Here is a 15,784-nt window from a genome sequence, read left to right on the forward strand (position 1 = left end):
TGCTGTCCGAGTTACTCCAGCACATTGTGTCTTTTATTTGTAAACCACCTGAAGTTCCTTGTTTCGATAGGGTCAATAGACCCTTGGTGTCCCTGGCCTAGGAGCCATAGACCACTTGTTTCTGTGCAGAGGAGATTGGTTTAGTTTTGACATGCCGCTGGTTTTGGTAATGACGAATGAAGCTCGACAAAACATGACTGTTGTGGTGAGCCTGGGTTAGTAGACGTGCAGTGGTCCAAACCAATCCAGTTGAAGATTGTGTTGGAATTGGCATTTTGTTCTGTGGTGGTGGTTTGTGCTGGACGGTGTTGAAGTTTGTTACAGGGAGCCGTGTTGTTGTGAGTGGGGATGGCGCTGAGTGAGTGGTGTACTATACGTGTGGTCAGCTAGCTTGGCCAGCGCCCATCATCAGTTGATGAGTGCATTGATGGGCTGTGGCAGGAGCACCTGCACTGAACTGCAGCCACTCTATAGAAACCACAGATGCCTGCTTGTGGCATCCAGCACTGTTTTGGGTAATACGCCACCCCCCTCCTGTGCCCCAGCTGGACTGGCATCCATTTCTCTCCCCCCTGCTCCTACATTCCTTCCTCTTGCTTCACAGTTTGCGCCTCTTCAATCCCCCGTCCTGTTTTTTATCTCCGACCTTTGTTCCAACCATCTGCCTTTCAAAAACGCCCCTGCCTGTGTTCACCTATTTCTACCATGCTTTGTCCTGCCCATCCTCTCTCCAAGCTTTCTTACCCCTCCCCCCCCCCCCCCCCCAACACCTACGATCAAACTGAGGAAGGGTCTGGATCCAAACGTCACGTATCCATGCTCTCCAGGGATGTTGTCGAAAGAAGGGTTCCAACCCAAAACGTCACCTATTCCTTTTCTCCGGAGAACCCAAAACGTCACCTATTCCTTTTCTCCGGAGATGCTGCCTTTTGTGTCGATGTTGTCTGACCTGCTGAGTTACTCCAGCACTTTGTGTCCTTTTGTGGTAACCAGCATCTGCAGTTCCTTGTTTCTACTGTTTGGGGCTTGCTGGGTTATCTGGAAGGCCTGCTTTTATCCAGACCAGTCCAGGTCAGGGTTGGCACAGGCGCCTTTAGCTGAGTGGATTGTGGGCGATTCTTCGATCAGAGCCAATGGTGGACGTGTAAAGGCAAAAAGAGAGGGGGGACGAATTGGCTGGTGTCCAATGGGTCAGACACTGACTGCGGGAACAGGAAGGTGAAGGAATCTCTTTGGGCCACTCGCACCTCAGAGTAAGGCCCAACGCATTGACCTAACCTTCCCTTTGTCCCCTATTCTCTGGATGGGACCTCAGCCTGCAGAGGAATTTCCTCGTTTGGTGCTTTAGAGAAGGGGTGTTGTGCTGGACCTCAGCCATGCTTAACAGCAGCCTCCGGGCTAAATAGATGTTTCCATTGTAAGTAAAAACTTTCTTCATTGGGTATTGACAACTGGACCGTGATTCAAGCAAACGAGATTTGTGTCTAAAATCCATGGGGTGCCTGTATCAAACACATGGATTTCCACCTTTCTGCTTTCTTTCCCCTTTCATACGTCACGTGCCTCTATCCTCGCCACCTTGGCCCCAGCGCTGCTTTTCTGCGCTCTGCCCAGACGTGATGGCTTGGAGATTAGTGCTGCCCTAATTTTATTAGAGCGAGCTGCAGCCAGTCTCCAGCGATGGGGGCCTTCAGCAACTGAGGAGTTCCCTGCTCCTCGGCTGAGGCCATTCCATGAACACAAGCGATGGATTCATGCTTGCCTGCTCCTTTGCCGGCTGCCTAAGCCATTTATAAGGGAGGCTTACAGCGCTCAGCTGCCTTGTACTGCCAGTGTGGGCTTGTGTTTCATGTGAGCGGGTTCTCTGAATACAAGCAGTCAAGTCTGAAGAAATGAAAATCTCCCCTGTGATTAAGAAGCCATTTTATCCCTGATCAGACGTTGCTATTATCCAGAGGCAACTGGCCGTGTACATTTGTCCCGTGTTATTGCAGTGTGATGTGGGCATTTAACTCCTGGGGAGGGTTTCTTTTTAAGCCGATCAATTTTTCTCCAATTTTCCCCTCTAAAACCAGCTCCTTAATGTAGTGTAGCTGCCCTGTTGACAACTCATCCACACTTTGCAGGAGCTGGGCTCAATCCTGACCTCCGATGCTGTCGATGTGGGGATTGCCCACTCTCCCTTTAACCCAGTGGGTTTGTGTGGGCCACTTTGGTTCTCTTCCCCCCCCCCTCGCTCCCCCAGCCTCATCCCAAAGACCTGTGGGTCAACAGGTGAATTGTCCAGCGTGTGGACAAGTGGAAGAACCTGGGGGGAGACGCGAGAACATGGGGACAATTGTTTGGAATTGGTGTAAATAGATGGCTAATGGTTGAGGTGAACTCGGGCTGAAGGGCAGGATTCTGTGCGGTGCGACTCGGTAATTTGATATCGGCCGAATAGGAAGTCGTCGGGATGTTAATCCAAAGGCTTGATTAAAAGAGACGGTTTTATGCAGCATCTTGAAGCAGGGCAGTATTGAGGGTGATTCTCAGCCCTTGGCGTATTGGCCGTCAGAAGAAGGGTTCCGGCCCAAAGCGTCACCCGCCCCTGTTCTCCAGAGATGCTGATTTACCCCAGCGCTTCCTGCCTATCTTCAGCGACAACCTAGACGTTTGCAGGTCCCTCGAGCAACTGGTCGATCAGGAGTAGTGAACCATCACTGGGTGGTCTCGAAGCTTCAGTCGGGTCAGCAGAGGAATGACGAGAGACCTCCGTACCTGTTCCACACATCGTTGCTATCCTTGCGTCTGAGAAGGTCACTCAAGCCACTGTACATGGGGAGTAGCGGTCGAGCTTCACAGCGATGCCCACATTCCACCCCTGTTCACCACTCGCTGCCTGTGTGAATGGTGTAAGTGGTGGATGGGTGGAAGGGTGCAGTGGGGAAGGCCACGCAATGAGGTCTTGCCTGGAGCACTGGTTCATCCATTGGGACTGGTGGGAACGGGCGTGGAATGGATGAAGGCAAGGGGAGGAACTGCAGATGCTGGTTTACATGGAAGATAGAGACAAAGTGCTGGAGTAACTCAGCGGGGTCAGGGGGGAAAAAAAAAAGGAATAGGTGACGTTTCGGGTCAAGAGGAGTCTCGACCTGAAACGTTGCGTATTCTTTTTCTCCAGTGAAGCTGCCTGACCCGCTGAGTGTACTGTTCCAACACTGACCAACGGCGAAATGGGAGGCGCTGCCTGGCAGGTGCGGGGAACATTTTAACTTTGAGCAGCAAGCCCCAAACATTTGGTGGCTTTTTTGTTTTAAACTTGCATGAGGGAATGGGAAAGGGGAAGGGGCTGCTCGTTTGTCTGCTTTCAGTCCCAATTGTTTACCTATCTTTTTCTCACTCCCTTGTTTTCTCTCCCTCCCTCCCTCCCTCCCTCCCTCCCTCTCTCTCTCGGCCTCTCTTTGTGCACAAGCCATGCTTGGGTGCGGACGGATTTTGGCTATTGTTCGTGTGGGGCTGGGACAGCAGCCTTTGTGTGGCTTTTCCGAGAGTTGTTGGTGGGAGGTTGACATTCCAATCAGCTGTGCCCCTGGTTCATATTGATTTCCCGATGTCACGTTGAACAAAGGGTCTTGTTGCGGATCAGTGGAGGGAGGGGGGGGGGTGGAGCGGGCGGGGGGGGGGGGGGGGGGGGAAAACAAGGAAGCCGACAGCCCTTTAGAACAACAACCGCTGAACAAAGTCTGCCTCCGCTGCAAGACCAGTCACCAAACAATATTCCCTTCCCGACAACATCAAAAAAGAAAATCTCGTCAGAGTTTGAGGGAAAGCCTGCAAAAGGCCACGGGTCTCAATTCATTCATAAAAATGAAAACATTTTTCTTGAGCGTTTTTCTCGAGGAGAGTTCATCGTAGCATCAATAATATTTAGTGAGCTGGCCGTGTGCCCAGGGGGAAGCTGAGTGATCGATTCCTCTCGACGCTTGACATACACTCTGCTATTCTCAGCTTCACTGGCTGGGAAGAAAGGTTTCATTTGACTCGATTGGCACTGAAGAAATAAGAACGGCCCGCAGTGACCCCCGGCCACAGGAGGCTGACATGGCCCCTGAAGTACGCTATGATTATTCCCACTTGGTCCCGCCAGGCTGCTATGTTTTGGGAAGTGCAGATGGGACACTTTTTGTGTGTGTGTGCGTGCGTGTGTGTGTGCGTGTGCGCACCTATCTCTGTGCACACCTGTGTGTGTGTGTGTGTGTGTGTCTCTCCCCGTGTGCATCTCTCTCCCCCGTGTATTTGTGTGTGTCTCTCTCTCTCTCTCTCTCTCCTTATGTATCTCTCTGTGCATCTCTCCTGTCTGTGCACCACTCCCTGTCTCTCTCTTTCTGAGTCTCTGTCTCTCTCTGCTTGTGTCTCTCTCTCTGCTTGTGTCTCTCCCTCTCTTTGTCTGTGGCTCTCTCTGTCTTTTGATGTCTGCCCTTTGTGCATGTTTCTGTGTGTGTCTCTCTCACTTTGTGTGTGTGTCTCTCTCTCTCTCTCTCTCTCTCTCTCTCTCTCTCTCTCTCTCTCTCTCTCTCTCTCTCTCTCTCTCTCTCTCTCTCTCTCTCTCTCTCTCTCTCTCTCTCGCGCTCTCTCGCTCTCTCGCTCTCTCGCTCTCTCTCTCTCTCTTGCTCTCTGCCGCCCGGGATATCAGGCTGCCAAATTCTTTTCACGCCTTTCAGCAGGCCGCCTCGTTGTTCCTGCTGAGAGCTCCTTTCAGCACGCTGCCTTGGAGCCTCTGATTCTCTGCCTGTGGCAGTTTGGAAAGAAACGAGCCCGTGTGTGTTTCGTGTAAAGCATTGACTGATTAGCAAGTTGTTGGCTTGTGTTCAGCCCCCAGGCTAAAGCCGTCTCTTTTGTGTAGCCGGCTGAGCCATTTTTTCTGGGAAGAGTTGAGTAGATGCTGAATGTTGTTGGTTTCAGTACGTCCCCACACCCCTTCACATCTTGGCCCCACGTCCATTGATGGGCATGGGGAAGGGCTTGTGTGTGTCGTGGTTGGCAGATTGAAGCTAGCTTTGAATCTCTGGCTGGCTCGCAACTTTCCACAAGGGGGGGCTGGTGGGGGCAGCAATTTCAAATTCTTATTCATAGCAACGTGGGAATATTCTCCTCAGGATACACTTCTGCCCACTCCACTGGCCTCCCTCCGGCTGCTTTCTCAAGAGCTTATTCACATGCGCAGCCTGTTTGAAGCTCTGCTCTAACTAGCCCAGGCCCGAGACTGCATCCTCCTTAACAAACTGCTGGGCACCTTGCGGGCTCTTGCCTGTGCCTTTCTCTCCTTCCCTCCTCTCTGGCCCAGCTGACTCCAGAGGGAGCGGCTTTTCCTCGGACACACGTACCTCTGATCTAACCGGCTTCCGGTGATGGAAATCCTAAACAAACTCTCGGCTGGTCTGTCAGCAGCTGAGGGGAGAGAGATGGGTTGCGTTCCGGGTCATTGGCCTTTCATCAGGACACTACAATAGACATCTGGTCAGACCTACGGATGGGAAAGGTTTGGAGGGATGCATTTAAATGGGCACAAAGTGCTGGAGTAACTCAGCGGGTCAGGCAGCATTTGTGGAGAACGTGGATGGGTGACGCCCTCTTCAGACTCGAGTTCTCGTTTTGCCTAGTTTCTGAATTCACTGATAATTAATATTTAGTTTCAATGAGCTCCAGGTGTCTACTGGAGAACATGTGATCCTGATGGAGACCATGTGGTCCTGATGGAGACCATGTGATCCTGATGGAGACCATGTGATCCTGTTGGAGACCATGTGGTCCTGATGGAGACCATGTGGTCCTGATGGAGACCATGTGATCCTGATGGAGACCATGTGATCCTGATGGAGACCATGTGATCCTGATGGAGACCATGTGATCCTGATGGAGACCATGTGGTCCTGATGGAGACCATGTGATCCTGATGGAGACCATGTGGTCCTGATGGAGACCATGTGATCCTGATGGAGACCATGTGATCCTGATGGAGACCATGTGATCCTGATGGAGACCATGTGATGCACGCACTGCCCATGGCCCTTTGACAGCTGGATGGATGTGTTGTCCCTTTGCCAATATTATTTCCCAAAGGGTGGGTTCACTGATTTCCGGGCAACCTGGTTCTCCCTCCCCGGGTCGATTGGACCGTGATCACGTGCCTTACCTGCCCCCTCATGAGAACTCTTCTTTCTCCGCAGAACAATTCTGTCTCGCCATCAGACAGCCTACGGCCAAACGAAAGAAACAGCAGGAGTTCCTCTGACTACCTAGACGCAAAAAAACGAAAGGTGGAGGAGAAAGACTCGATGAACAGATATGTAAGTCCTGTAGGAAGATCACTGCAGATGCTGGTTCAAATCGAAGGTAGACACAAAATGCTAGAGTAACTCAGCGGGTCAGGCAGCATCTCAGGAGGGAAGGAATGGGTGACGTTTCGGGTCGAGACCCTTCTTCAGACTGATGTCAGGGAAGGGGGCAGGTCCCGCAACATCACCCATTCCTTCTCTCCTGAGATGCTGCCTGACCCGCTGAGTTACTCCAGCATTTTGTGTCTACCTTAGATATGTAAGTCCTGCTGTCTCCAATCTCTCTGCATGCTTGTGATATGCAAGTCCTGCTCTCCCCAATCTCTCTGCATGCTTGTCTTTTGAAGTGAGACTAGGTAGATCAGTGTGCCACGGATTATTTAAAAAGACCAATCGAAGTTCTCCAACCGTTGGCCGAGCCTCGGTGGGCAATGGCCGCTTGTCTGAGAGGTCAGAAGGTCCTGGGTGCTCATCCCATTCCAGGTGCGGGAGTGCATTAGCCCCGGCAAATGCTTCCGTCTAAAACTCGGAGCGCCAGTGTGAAGCCAAGGCCCATTCTGCACATGGGTGGACGAGAAGAGTCACCACCGTGAGAGTGTGCGTGTGTTGAAGAGTTGGGGGGGCACCCCTGGTTGTCCTCCGTGCGTGTGTTGAAGAGTTGGGGGGGCACCCCTGGTTGTCCTCCGTTCACCCTTCAGCCAGAAGCACCTCACTGTTTTGTTGCCGTTGCTGCCTCAATGTTTTGGTGCAGTGTACGGAGGCTCGTGGTGCGTGTGTACTGCCGACAGTGAGATGGTGAGCCCACCAAACCTTTATTGGCTGCAAAGCCCTTCGTGTGGGTAAACCCGTCTCCAGTTGTGAGCCACTCTGCGCTGTGGCGTTAGGTGAGGGAGGATCTGTTGAGAAGGCCGTTGACTACTACTCTCCTTTCTAGGACAGTGATGGCGACAAGAGTGATGACCTGGTTGTGGATGTTTCCAACGAGGTAAGACAGCGTGCTTGACCACGTCTGCCCAACTTGGGAAAGGCTCGCAGAGAGAGGGGCGCTGGAAGCGCTGATGTGACCCATCCAGTTCCCCTCTGAGGAGGTTTGGGTTGAGATCAGTGACTGGTCTCATCCAGTGAATTCCTCTGGAATCCCACTTGATCTTCCCGTCCCATCCATCCCAAACCATTCCCACCTTCCCAGAACCAAAACCAACCAGCGATTTGCCAAAGGGTGATGTGGCTTCCAAAGTCCACCCCAAGGCACGGCTGATATTGAGGTGCTGCGATGAGGGGGGTTGTCGTTTGTTAGAGGTGGCTGTTGTCGGGTGGGTTGTTATGTCGAGGCTCCAACCAGTCGTCGTGGTTTCCTCAGCCGCCACTCCCAAACTCGTGGAAGCAAGTTTCCCTCGAGTCACGCACAATCCCACGTCCCCTCCCTCGCTCTCTGGGTGATCTGGGCCCGTTCACCAGCAACTTTACAGGAACAACGTGGAGCGTGGCAGTTTGAGGTCGGCTTGTCGCCCTCCTGAGGTAATTAGTGGTGGACCTCAGAAGCTGGCCTTGTCAGCAGTGCCCACCACCCGTTAGTGAAACAGAACCAAGTCCCAGGTCCCAACCAGCAGCTTTTCCCCACGAGGAAAACCAGTGCACGTTACTGTAACGCTGAAAGCCCCCTCCCCCCCCCCCCCCCCCCAGCCAGGCGGCACGGTGGCGCAGCGGTAGAGTTGCTGCCTCACAGCGCCGGAGACCCGGGTTCTATCCTGACTACGGGTGCTGTCTGTGCAGAGTTTGTTGTTTCTCCCCATGACCTGCGTGGGTTTTCTCGGGGAGCTCCGGTTTCCTCCCAAGCTCCAGAGATGTACAGGTTTGCAGGTTCATTGGCGAAGGTAAGATTGTAAATCGTTCCTCGTGTGTCGGATGGCGTTAGTGTGCGGGGATCGCTGGTCGGTGTGGACTCGGTGGGTCTGCACTGTTATCTCTATAAACTAAAACTAAATCTAAAAACAATGTGTTGGGTTGACTAGGGAATGATACGCTGGGTGTACACTGCGTGCGTGCCCACCTGTTAACCCTTTCGTTGCCGCCGCTGTTGAGACTTGCCTTTAAACGTTCAGGATCCAGCCACGCCGAGGGTCAGCCCCGCCCACTCTCCCCGGGAGAACGGCCTGGACAAGCCTCGCGGCATCAAGAAGGACGCGCCCAACAGCCCCGCCTCCGTCGCCTCGTCCAGCAGCACGCCTTCCTCAAAGACCAAGGAGATGAGCCACGTGAGTAGCCCCGCGGTACAGAGCCATCCGTTTCCACCCACCCCGAGCAGCGCAGGGAACGCACGCCGCGCGCTCACACGCACGGGCAGACGCACGCACAGACACGCACGCTCACACACACGGGCAGACGCACGCACGCAGGGACACACACGGATGGACACACACACGCACACGCACGCACACACAGACAGCCATTGGGAAGGCAAATGGTCACAGGCTTTAATGGGAAGAGGGTGGAGGATGAGCACAGTGGAGTGTTGCTACAACATGGAGCACCCACTACAGTGCTGGTTTATTTCAGGAGGGATATTCTTGCATTGGAGGCAGCTCAGAAGGTTTACCAGGGAGATTCATGGAGCAAAGGGGATAATCAGCTGAATTGTTCAGTGTAAATTGGTTTCCATCTTGTACTCTGCCCCTCTCCGTCTCTGCCCCTCTCCGTCTCTGCCCCTCTCCGTCTCTGCCCCTCTCCGTCTCTGCCCCTCTCCGTCTCTGCCCCTCTCCGTCTCTGCCCCTCTCCGTCTCTGCCCCTCTCCGTCTCTGCCCCTCTCCGTCTCTGCCCCTCTCCGTCCCTGCCCCTCTCCGTCCCTGCCCCTCTCCGTCCCTGCCCCTCTCCGTCCCTGCCCCTCTCCGTCCCTGCCCCTCTCCGTCCCTGCCCCTCTCCGTCTCTGCCCCTCTCCGTCTCTGCCCCTCTCCGTCTCTGCCCCTCTCCGTCTCTGCCCCTCTCCGTCTCTGCCCCCCTCCGTCTCTGCCCCCCTCCGTCTCTGCCCCCCTCCGTCTCTGCCCCCCTCCGTCTCTGCCCCCCTCCGTCTCTGCCCCCCTCCGTCTCTGCCCCCCTCCGTCTCTGCCCCCCTCCGTCTCTGCCCCCCTCCGTCTCTGCCCCCCTCCGTCTCTGCCCCCCTCCGTCTCTGCCCCCCTCCGTCTCTGCCCCTCTCCGTCTCTGCCCCCCTCCGTCTCTGCCCCCCTCCGTCTCTGCCCCCCTCCGTCCCTGCCCCTCTCCGTCCCTGCCCCTCTCCGTCCCTGCCCCTCTCCGTCCCTGCCCCTCTCCGTCCCTGCCCCTCTCCGTCCCTGCCCCTCTCCGTCCCTGCCCCTCTCCGTCCCTGCCCCTCTCCGTCCCTGCCCCTCTCCGTCCCTGCCCCTCTCCGTCCCTGCCCCTCTCCGTCTCTGCCCCTCTCCGTCCCTGCCCCTCTCCGTCTCTGCCCCTCTCCGTCTCTGCCCCTCTCCGTCTCTGCCCCTCTCCGTCTCTGCCCCTCTCCGTCTCTGCCCCTCTCCGTCTCTGCCCCTCTCCCTGCACTTCCCGTCGTTAAAGATTTCTCTGTTTTCCAGAACGACAAGTCGTCAACGCCCGGTCTGAAGTCCAACACTCCAACCCCACGTAACGAGGCTCCCACTCCGGGCACCAGCTCCACTCCGGGCCTGCGAGTCATCGCCGGAAAACCACCCGGCATCGACTCGCTAGGTAACTACCCCCAGCCCTGGACACACGTCCCAACTCTCCGACACACTCTTGGGTCTCGAGTGGGGTCCCGGGGGGGGAATAGACAATAGGTGCAGGAGGAGGCCATTCGGCCCTTCGAGCCAGCACCGCCATTCAATGTGATCATGACTGATCATCCGCAATCAGTACCCCCTTCCTGCCCTCTCCCCATACCCCCAGACTCCACTATCATTAAGAGCTCTATCTACCTCTGTCTTGAAAGCATCTAGAGAATTGGCCTCCACTGCCTTCTGAGGCAGAGAATTCCACAGATTTGCAACTCTCCTGTGTGAAAAAGCTTTTCCTCATCTCCGTTCTAAATGGCCTACCCCTTATTCTTAAACTGTGGCCCCTGGTTCTGGACTCGCCCAACATTGGGAACATGTTTCCTGCCTCTAGCGTGCCCGATCTCTTAATAATGCTGGACTGTTGGAGGAGACCTTTCCCTCAGGACATTAAACTGAGATGGTGTCCGTCCCACAGGAGGATGCACTGAGTTACTCCAACATTTTGTGAATAAATACCTTTGATTTGTCCCAGCACCTGCAGTTATTTTCTTATACTACCTGTCCCACAGGAGGATGCACTGCGGTTAGATTTTGAAGTAGAGGGAGATCAACCCCCCTCCCCTCCCCCCTTCCCCTCATTGCTCCCAAGGTTCCCCCTTCCCGCCACCTCGTGCTGAGGCTTGGGACTATGGGGCTGGGCTTGAGAGATGTTGCTAGCGGAATCAAGGGATATGGGGAGCAGGCAGGCACGGGTTACTGATTGTTGGTGATCAGCCACGATCACAATGAATGACGGTCGGTGTTGGCTCGAAGGGCCGAATGGCCTCCTCCAGTGCCTATTTTCCACGCTGCCTGCCCCGCTGAATTCTACTCTGGCGATTTGTGCCGTACCTTCGGTGGAGGTCACGTTTCACCCACCCGGTTTCCTGCCTCTCTTGCAGCTCCAGCTCTCCGAGCGCCCATCTCGTTGGCCGGCTCCTATGGCCCGTTCGCAATGATGCCTCACCACGACATGAACGGCGCTCTGACCAGCCCGGGCCCGTACTCCAGCCTTCACATCTCACCGCAGATCAGCGCGGCCGCCTACCGGTCCCCCATGGTGAGCTTTGGCAGTGTACGTACTCAATCTCTTCCTCCTTACAATTTCTCAGTTGGATTTGCGCGCGGCTCCTGCCAAGCAGTGCCCCTGGCTGTCAACTCACCGTTTGCTCTGCCTTTCTCCGCCCAGGTTGGCTTTGACCCCCACTCCCACCTGCGAGGGCCCGGGCTCTCTGCCAGCATGGCCTCCATACCCGGAGGAAAGCCGTAAGTCTTCCGTGTTGCCTGTCGTCTGTTCAAGCCCCCATCCCTCCCCTCCCCTCCCCTCCCCCCAGGGTGGACAGAGAGTTGGGGCGCTCCAGGAGGGGAGGGGATGTGGGGCCAGATTAAGTCCTCAGGCAGTTTCCCCTCCGTCTCTGATGCTCAGTGCGGTACTGAACCCTGAAGAGTGTGACACCCCATTTAGTTTAGAGATACAGCGCGGAAACAGGCCCTTCAGCCCACTGAGTCCGTACCGACCAGCGATCCCCACACATTAAAACCATCCTACACTGGGGACGATTTTCTACATATATATATATATATATATATACACCAAGCCAATTAACCTACAAACCTGTACTTCTTTGGAGTGTGGGAGGAAACCGAAGTTCTCGGAGAAAGGTCACGGGGAGAACGTACAAACTCTACAGACAGCACCAGCGGCCAGGATTAAACACTGATCTCTGGTGCGGTAAGATCTGTGAGGCAGCAACTCTATTGCTGCGCCCTTTGCCTCTGCATCAGTAAAGTTGAGGGTGAGGAGCTGCCGGCCCTGCAGCAGAGCCAGCTCGGGGAAGGTGTGCGTTACATCGCCCCGTGGTTATATAATGCGTGCGTAGTGACAGGAGAGCCTGCAAGGGCTTCGGCCTGCACAGTAGCAAAGCCAAGGACTGCTCTTCCATTCAACACTGATGTAGTTTCCACTTCTGTACAACCAAAGAGAGCAGACACAGTGAGAGCCACATTGGGGCAGTTGTGAGGCTAGTAGAGAACGCAGCCTCGTGGCCCCAGGCACCCGGCTTCAGACCTACCCCCGGGTGTTCTCTGCGCGGAGTTTGCACGCTCTCCCTGCAAACTCTGCGCGATTCCTGTGGGTGCTGTAAATGAACCCAGCCGCGGGCTGGTGGGGGGAAGAGCAGGGGAATGGGAACAGCATTGACACAGAGGGCTGATTGGCCTCGTGTCACAAGATTATATATATATATAAATACTCCAGTGAAAGAGCAGGAGGAAAACTCTGGGAGAGCAGGACTGATTGGAGGGTCCTTCAAAGACCTGGGATCCACCCCCTGGTTGCACCCCATGCCTGTAGTCTACTGTACCCCATGCCTGTACCCCATGTCTGTGGTCTACTGTACCCCCTGTGTTTGTACCCCATGTCTGTGGTCTACTGTACCCCATGTCTGGTCTACTGTACCCCATGTCTGTGGTCTACTGTACCCCATGTCTGTGGTCTACTGTACCCCATGTCTGGTCTACTGTACCCCATGTCTGGTCTACTGTACCTCATGTCTGGTCTACTGTACCCCATGTCTGTGGTCTACTGTACCCCATGTCTGGTCTACTGTGCCCCATGTCTGTGGTCTACTGTACCCCATGTCTGTGGTCTACTGTACCCCATGTCTGTGGTCTACTGTACCCCATGTCTGGTCTACTGTACCCCATGTCTGGTCTACTGTACCTCATGTCTGGTCTACTGTACCCCATGTCTGTGGTCTACTGTACCCCATGTCTGTGGTCTACTGTACCCCATGTCTGTGGTCTACTGTACCCCATGTCTGTGGTCTACTGTACCCCATGTCTGGTCTACTGTACCCCCTGTGTTTGTACCCCATGTCTGGTCTACTGTGCCCCATGTCTGTGGTCTACTGTACCCCATGTCTGTGGTCTACTGTACCCCCTGTGTTTGTACCCCATGTCTGTGGTCTACTGTACCCCATGTCTGTGGTCTACTGTACCCCATGTCTGTGGTCTACTGTACCCCCTGTCTGTGGTCTACTGTACCCCCTGTCTGTGGTCTACTGTACCCCCTGTGTTTGTACCCCATGTCTGGTGGTTCACTGACCTCTCGGGGCTTTGGGAAGGCCGGTTCCACCTGGGGGGTAGGTGTGGGCATGAGTTGGTTTCTGTCGGGGACGTTCAGTGAGGGTGACGTGACCGCTCTCTCCCCGCCAGCGCCTACTCCTTCCACGTGAGTGCGGACGGGCAGATGCAGCCGGTGCCTTTCCCGCCCGACGCGCTGATCGGCTCGGGGATCCCCCGGCACGCCCGGCAGATCAACACCCTGAACCACGGCGAGGTGGTGTGTGCAGTCACCATCAGCAACCCCACCCGCCACATGTACACCGGGGGCAAGGGGTGCGTGAAGATCTGGGACATCAGCCAGCCGGGCAGCAAGAGCCCTGTCTCCCAGCTCGACTGCCTGGTAAGTGAAGCCCCCACTGCAGCCCGCCCTCCACCGCGGCCTGCCCTCCACTGCAGCCCCGCCCTCCGCTGCAGCCCCGCCCTCTGCTGCAACCCCGCCCTCCGCTGCAGCCCGCCCTCCGCTGCAGCCCGCCCTCCGCTGCAGCCCCGCCCTCCGCTGCAGCCCGCCCTCCGCTGCAGCCCGCCCTCCGCTGCAGCCCGCCCTCCGCTGCAGCCCGCCCTCCGCTGCAGCCCCGCCCTCCGCTGCAGCCCCGCCCTCCGCTGCAGCCCCGCCCTCCGCTGCAGCCCCGCCCTCCGCTGCAGCCCCGCCCTCCGCTGCAGCCCCGCCCTCCGCTGCAGTTGGCCGGATGGTCACAACGACCGCAATACCGTGAGAAACCTTTGCACAGTGTCCAAGCAAAACCGTCCCATCTGTACATCAGGTAGTGCAAGGGAGAAAGAAATAGAAGATAGACATAAAACGCTGGAGTAACTCAGCGGGACAGGCAGCATCTCCGCAGAGGATGAATGGGTGACGTTTGGGATCAAGATCCTTCTTCAGACTGAGAGTCGGGAGAATGCAGGATCCAATCCTTGAGCGACAGGGCAAGTTTGGTCAAAGGTTCACGCCTTTAAAACGATTGACCTACTGATTCTGGGTTATGTGGGTGGCCAAATGTGCCAGAGGGAACCCGACAATGCACTGGTCATCAGGACAGCCTGGACAACTGTCCGTATCTGACCTAGATAGACAATAGGTGCAGGAGGAACCCTTTCGGCCCTTCGAGCAAGCACCACAATTCAACGTGATCATGGCTGATCATTCTCAATCTGTACCCCGTTCCTGCCTTCTCCCCATACCCCCTGACTCCGCTATCCTTAAGAGCTCTATCCAGCTCTCTCTTGAATGCATTCAGAGAATTGGCCTCCTGCCTTCTGAGGCAGAGAATTCCACACCTTCACAACTCTCTGACTGAAAAAGTTTTTCCTCATCTCTGTTCTAAATGGCCTACCTCTTATTCTTAAACTGTGGCCCCTTGTTCTGGACTCCCCCAACATTGGGAACATGTTTCCTGCCTCTAACGTGTCCAACCCCTTAATAATCTTATAGATGCTCGTATTCACTGAATAGCTCTGGCAACCTCTGTCCTGACCAGGTGAGTGTGGTGCCTCTCTCAGCATCGCACCGTAGTGTCAGACTAGCACTGGCAGCTCACGTGCCGTGCCCGGTGTGGGACAAGAACCCCTGAACTTTAGCTTTGTTTTATCACGTGTGTGGAGGAACAGGGAAAAGTTGTTGTTTTTGTTGCCTGCTATTCTGTCAGCAGAAAAACTATACATGATTACCATCGAGCAGTCCACAGATACAGGATAAAGGGAATAACATTTAGTGCAAGATGAAGTCCAAATGCTGCTGTTGGAATAGAGATTTATAAGAGTGGAGCAGTTGTAATGAGTGCTTCCAAATCCACTACTGGGGCCAGCACCCAGAGTGAGCGCCATCTTGGAATCTTCTTGTAGACGGTGAGATCCAGCATGGAAACGGGCCCTTCGGCCCGCTGAGTCCATGATCCCCCTTTCGCACTAGTTCATTGTTATCCCACTTTCCCACTCCCTCCACACCGGGGATAGTTTAGAAGCCAGTTAACCTGCAAACTGTGTGTTGTGTCGTACCGATGAGTTGTGCTGTGCCTGCCTTTGTCTAACTCCACTCTACCACCTCGTCTCCTCCCTCCCCCTCGGCCAGAACCGGGACAATTACATCCGTTCCTGCAAGCTGCTTCACGACGGGCGGACCCTGATCGTGGGAGGGGAGGCGAGCACATTGACGATATGGGACCTGGCCTCGCCCACACCGCGGATCAAAGCCGAGCTCACGTCCTCCGCGCCGGCCTGCTACGCGCTGGCCATCAGCCCCGACGCCAAGGTCTGCTTCTCCTGCTGTAGCGACGGCAACATCGCCGTGTGGGACCTGCACAATCAGACACTCGTCAGGTGAGACTTCTCCTCCATGCGCTCAACCCGTCTCCTACACGTTCTGCAGAAGGCGACTCCTCGCCAGCTGGAGCGTGGGGTGCTGGTGGAATCGGCCTCCACCCATGCGCTCAACCCGTCTCCTACACGTTCTGCAGAACGCGACTCCTCGCCAGGTGGAGCGCGGGGTGCTGGTGGAATCGGCCTCCACCCATGGTCTACGTTCATCAGTGATAGGGGCAGAATGAAGCCATTCAGCCCATTGAGTTT

General features: G+C 55.4%; 1 protein-coding gene across 7 annotated transcripts in view; it reads left to right on the forward strand.

Annotated features, from left to right (window-relative positions):
- LOC144609044 (transducin-like enhancer protein 3) overlaps positions 1 to 15,784 on the forward strand; it is a 69,893-nt gene that overhangs the window by 45,449 nt on the left and 8,660 nt on the right. For 5 of the 7 annotated variants that reach the window (XM_078427380.1, XM_078427381.1, XM_078427383.1 and 2 more), the window contains 8 exons: positions 6,210 to 6,329; positions 7,252 to 7,302; positions 8,420 to 8,572; positions 9,899 to 10,031; positions 10,999 to 11,171; positions 11,286 to 11,362; positions 13,313 to 13,562; positions 15,288 to 15,535. In XM_078427380.1, the coding sequence (XP_078283506.1) occupies positions 6,210 to 6,329; positions 7,252 to 7,302; positions 8,420 to 8,572; positions 9,899 to 10,031; positions 10,999 to 11,171; positions 11,286 to 11,362; positions 13,313 to 13,562; positions 15,288 to 15,535 (1,205 nt within the window). The remainder of the gene's footprint in view (positions 1 to 6,209; positions 6,330 to 7,251; positions 7,303 to 8,419; positions 8,573 to 9,898; positions 10,032 to 10,998; positions 11,172 to 11,285; positions 11,363 to 13,312; positions 13,563 to 15,287; positions 15,536 to 15,784) is intronic. The other 2 variants (XM_078427382.1, XM_078427386.1) reach the window with 1 other exon arrangement.

Source organism: Rhinoraja longicauda, chromosome 33 (genome assembly GCF_053455715.1).
Source record: "Rhinoraja longicauda isolate Sanriku21f chromosome 33, sRhiLon1.1, whole genome shotgun sequence".
Classification (NCBI taxonomy): Eukaryota; Metazoa; Chordata; class Chondrichthyes; order Rajiformes; family Arhynchobatidae; genus Rhinoraja; species Rhinoraja longicauda.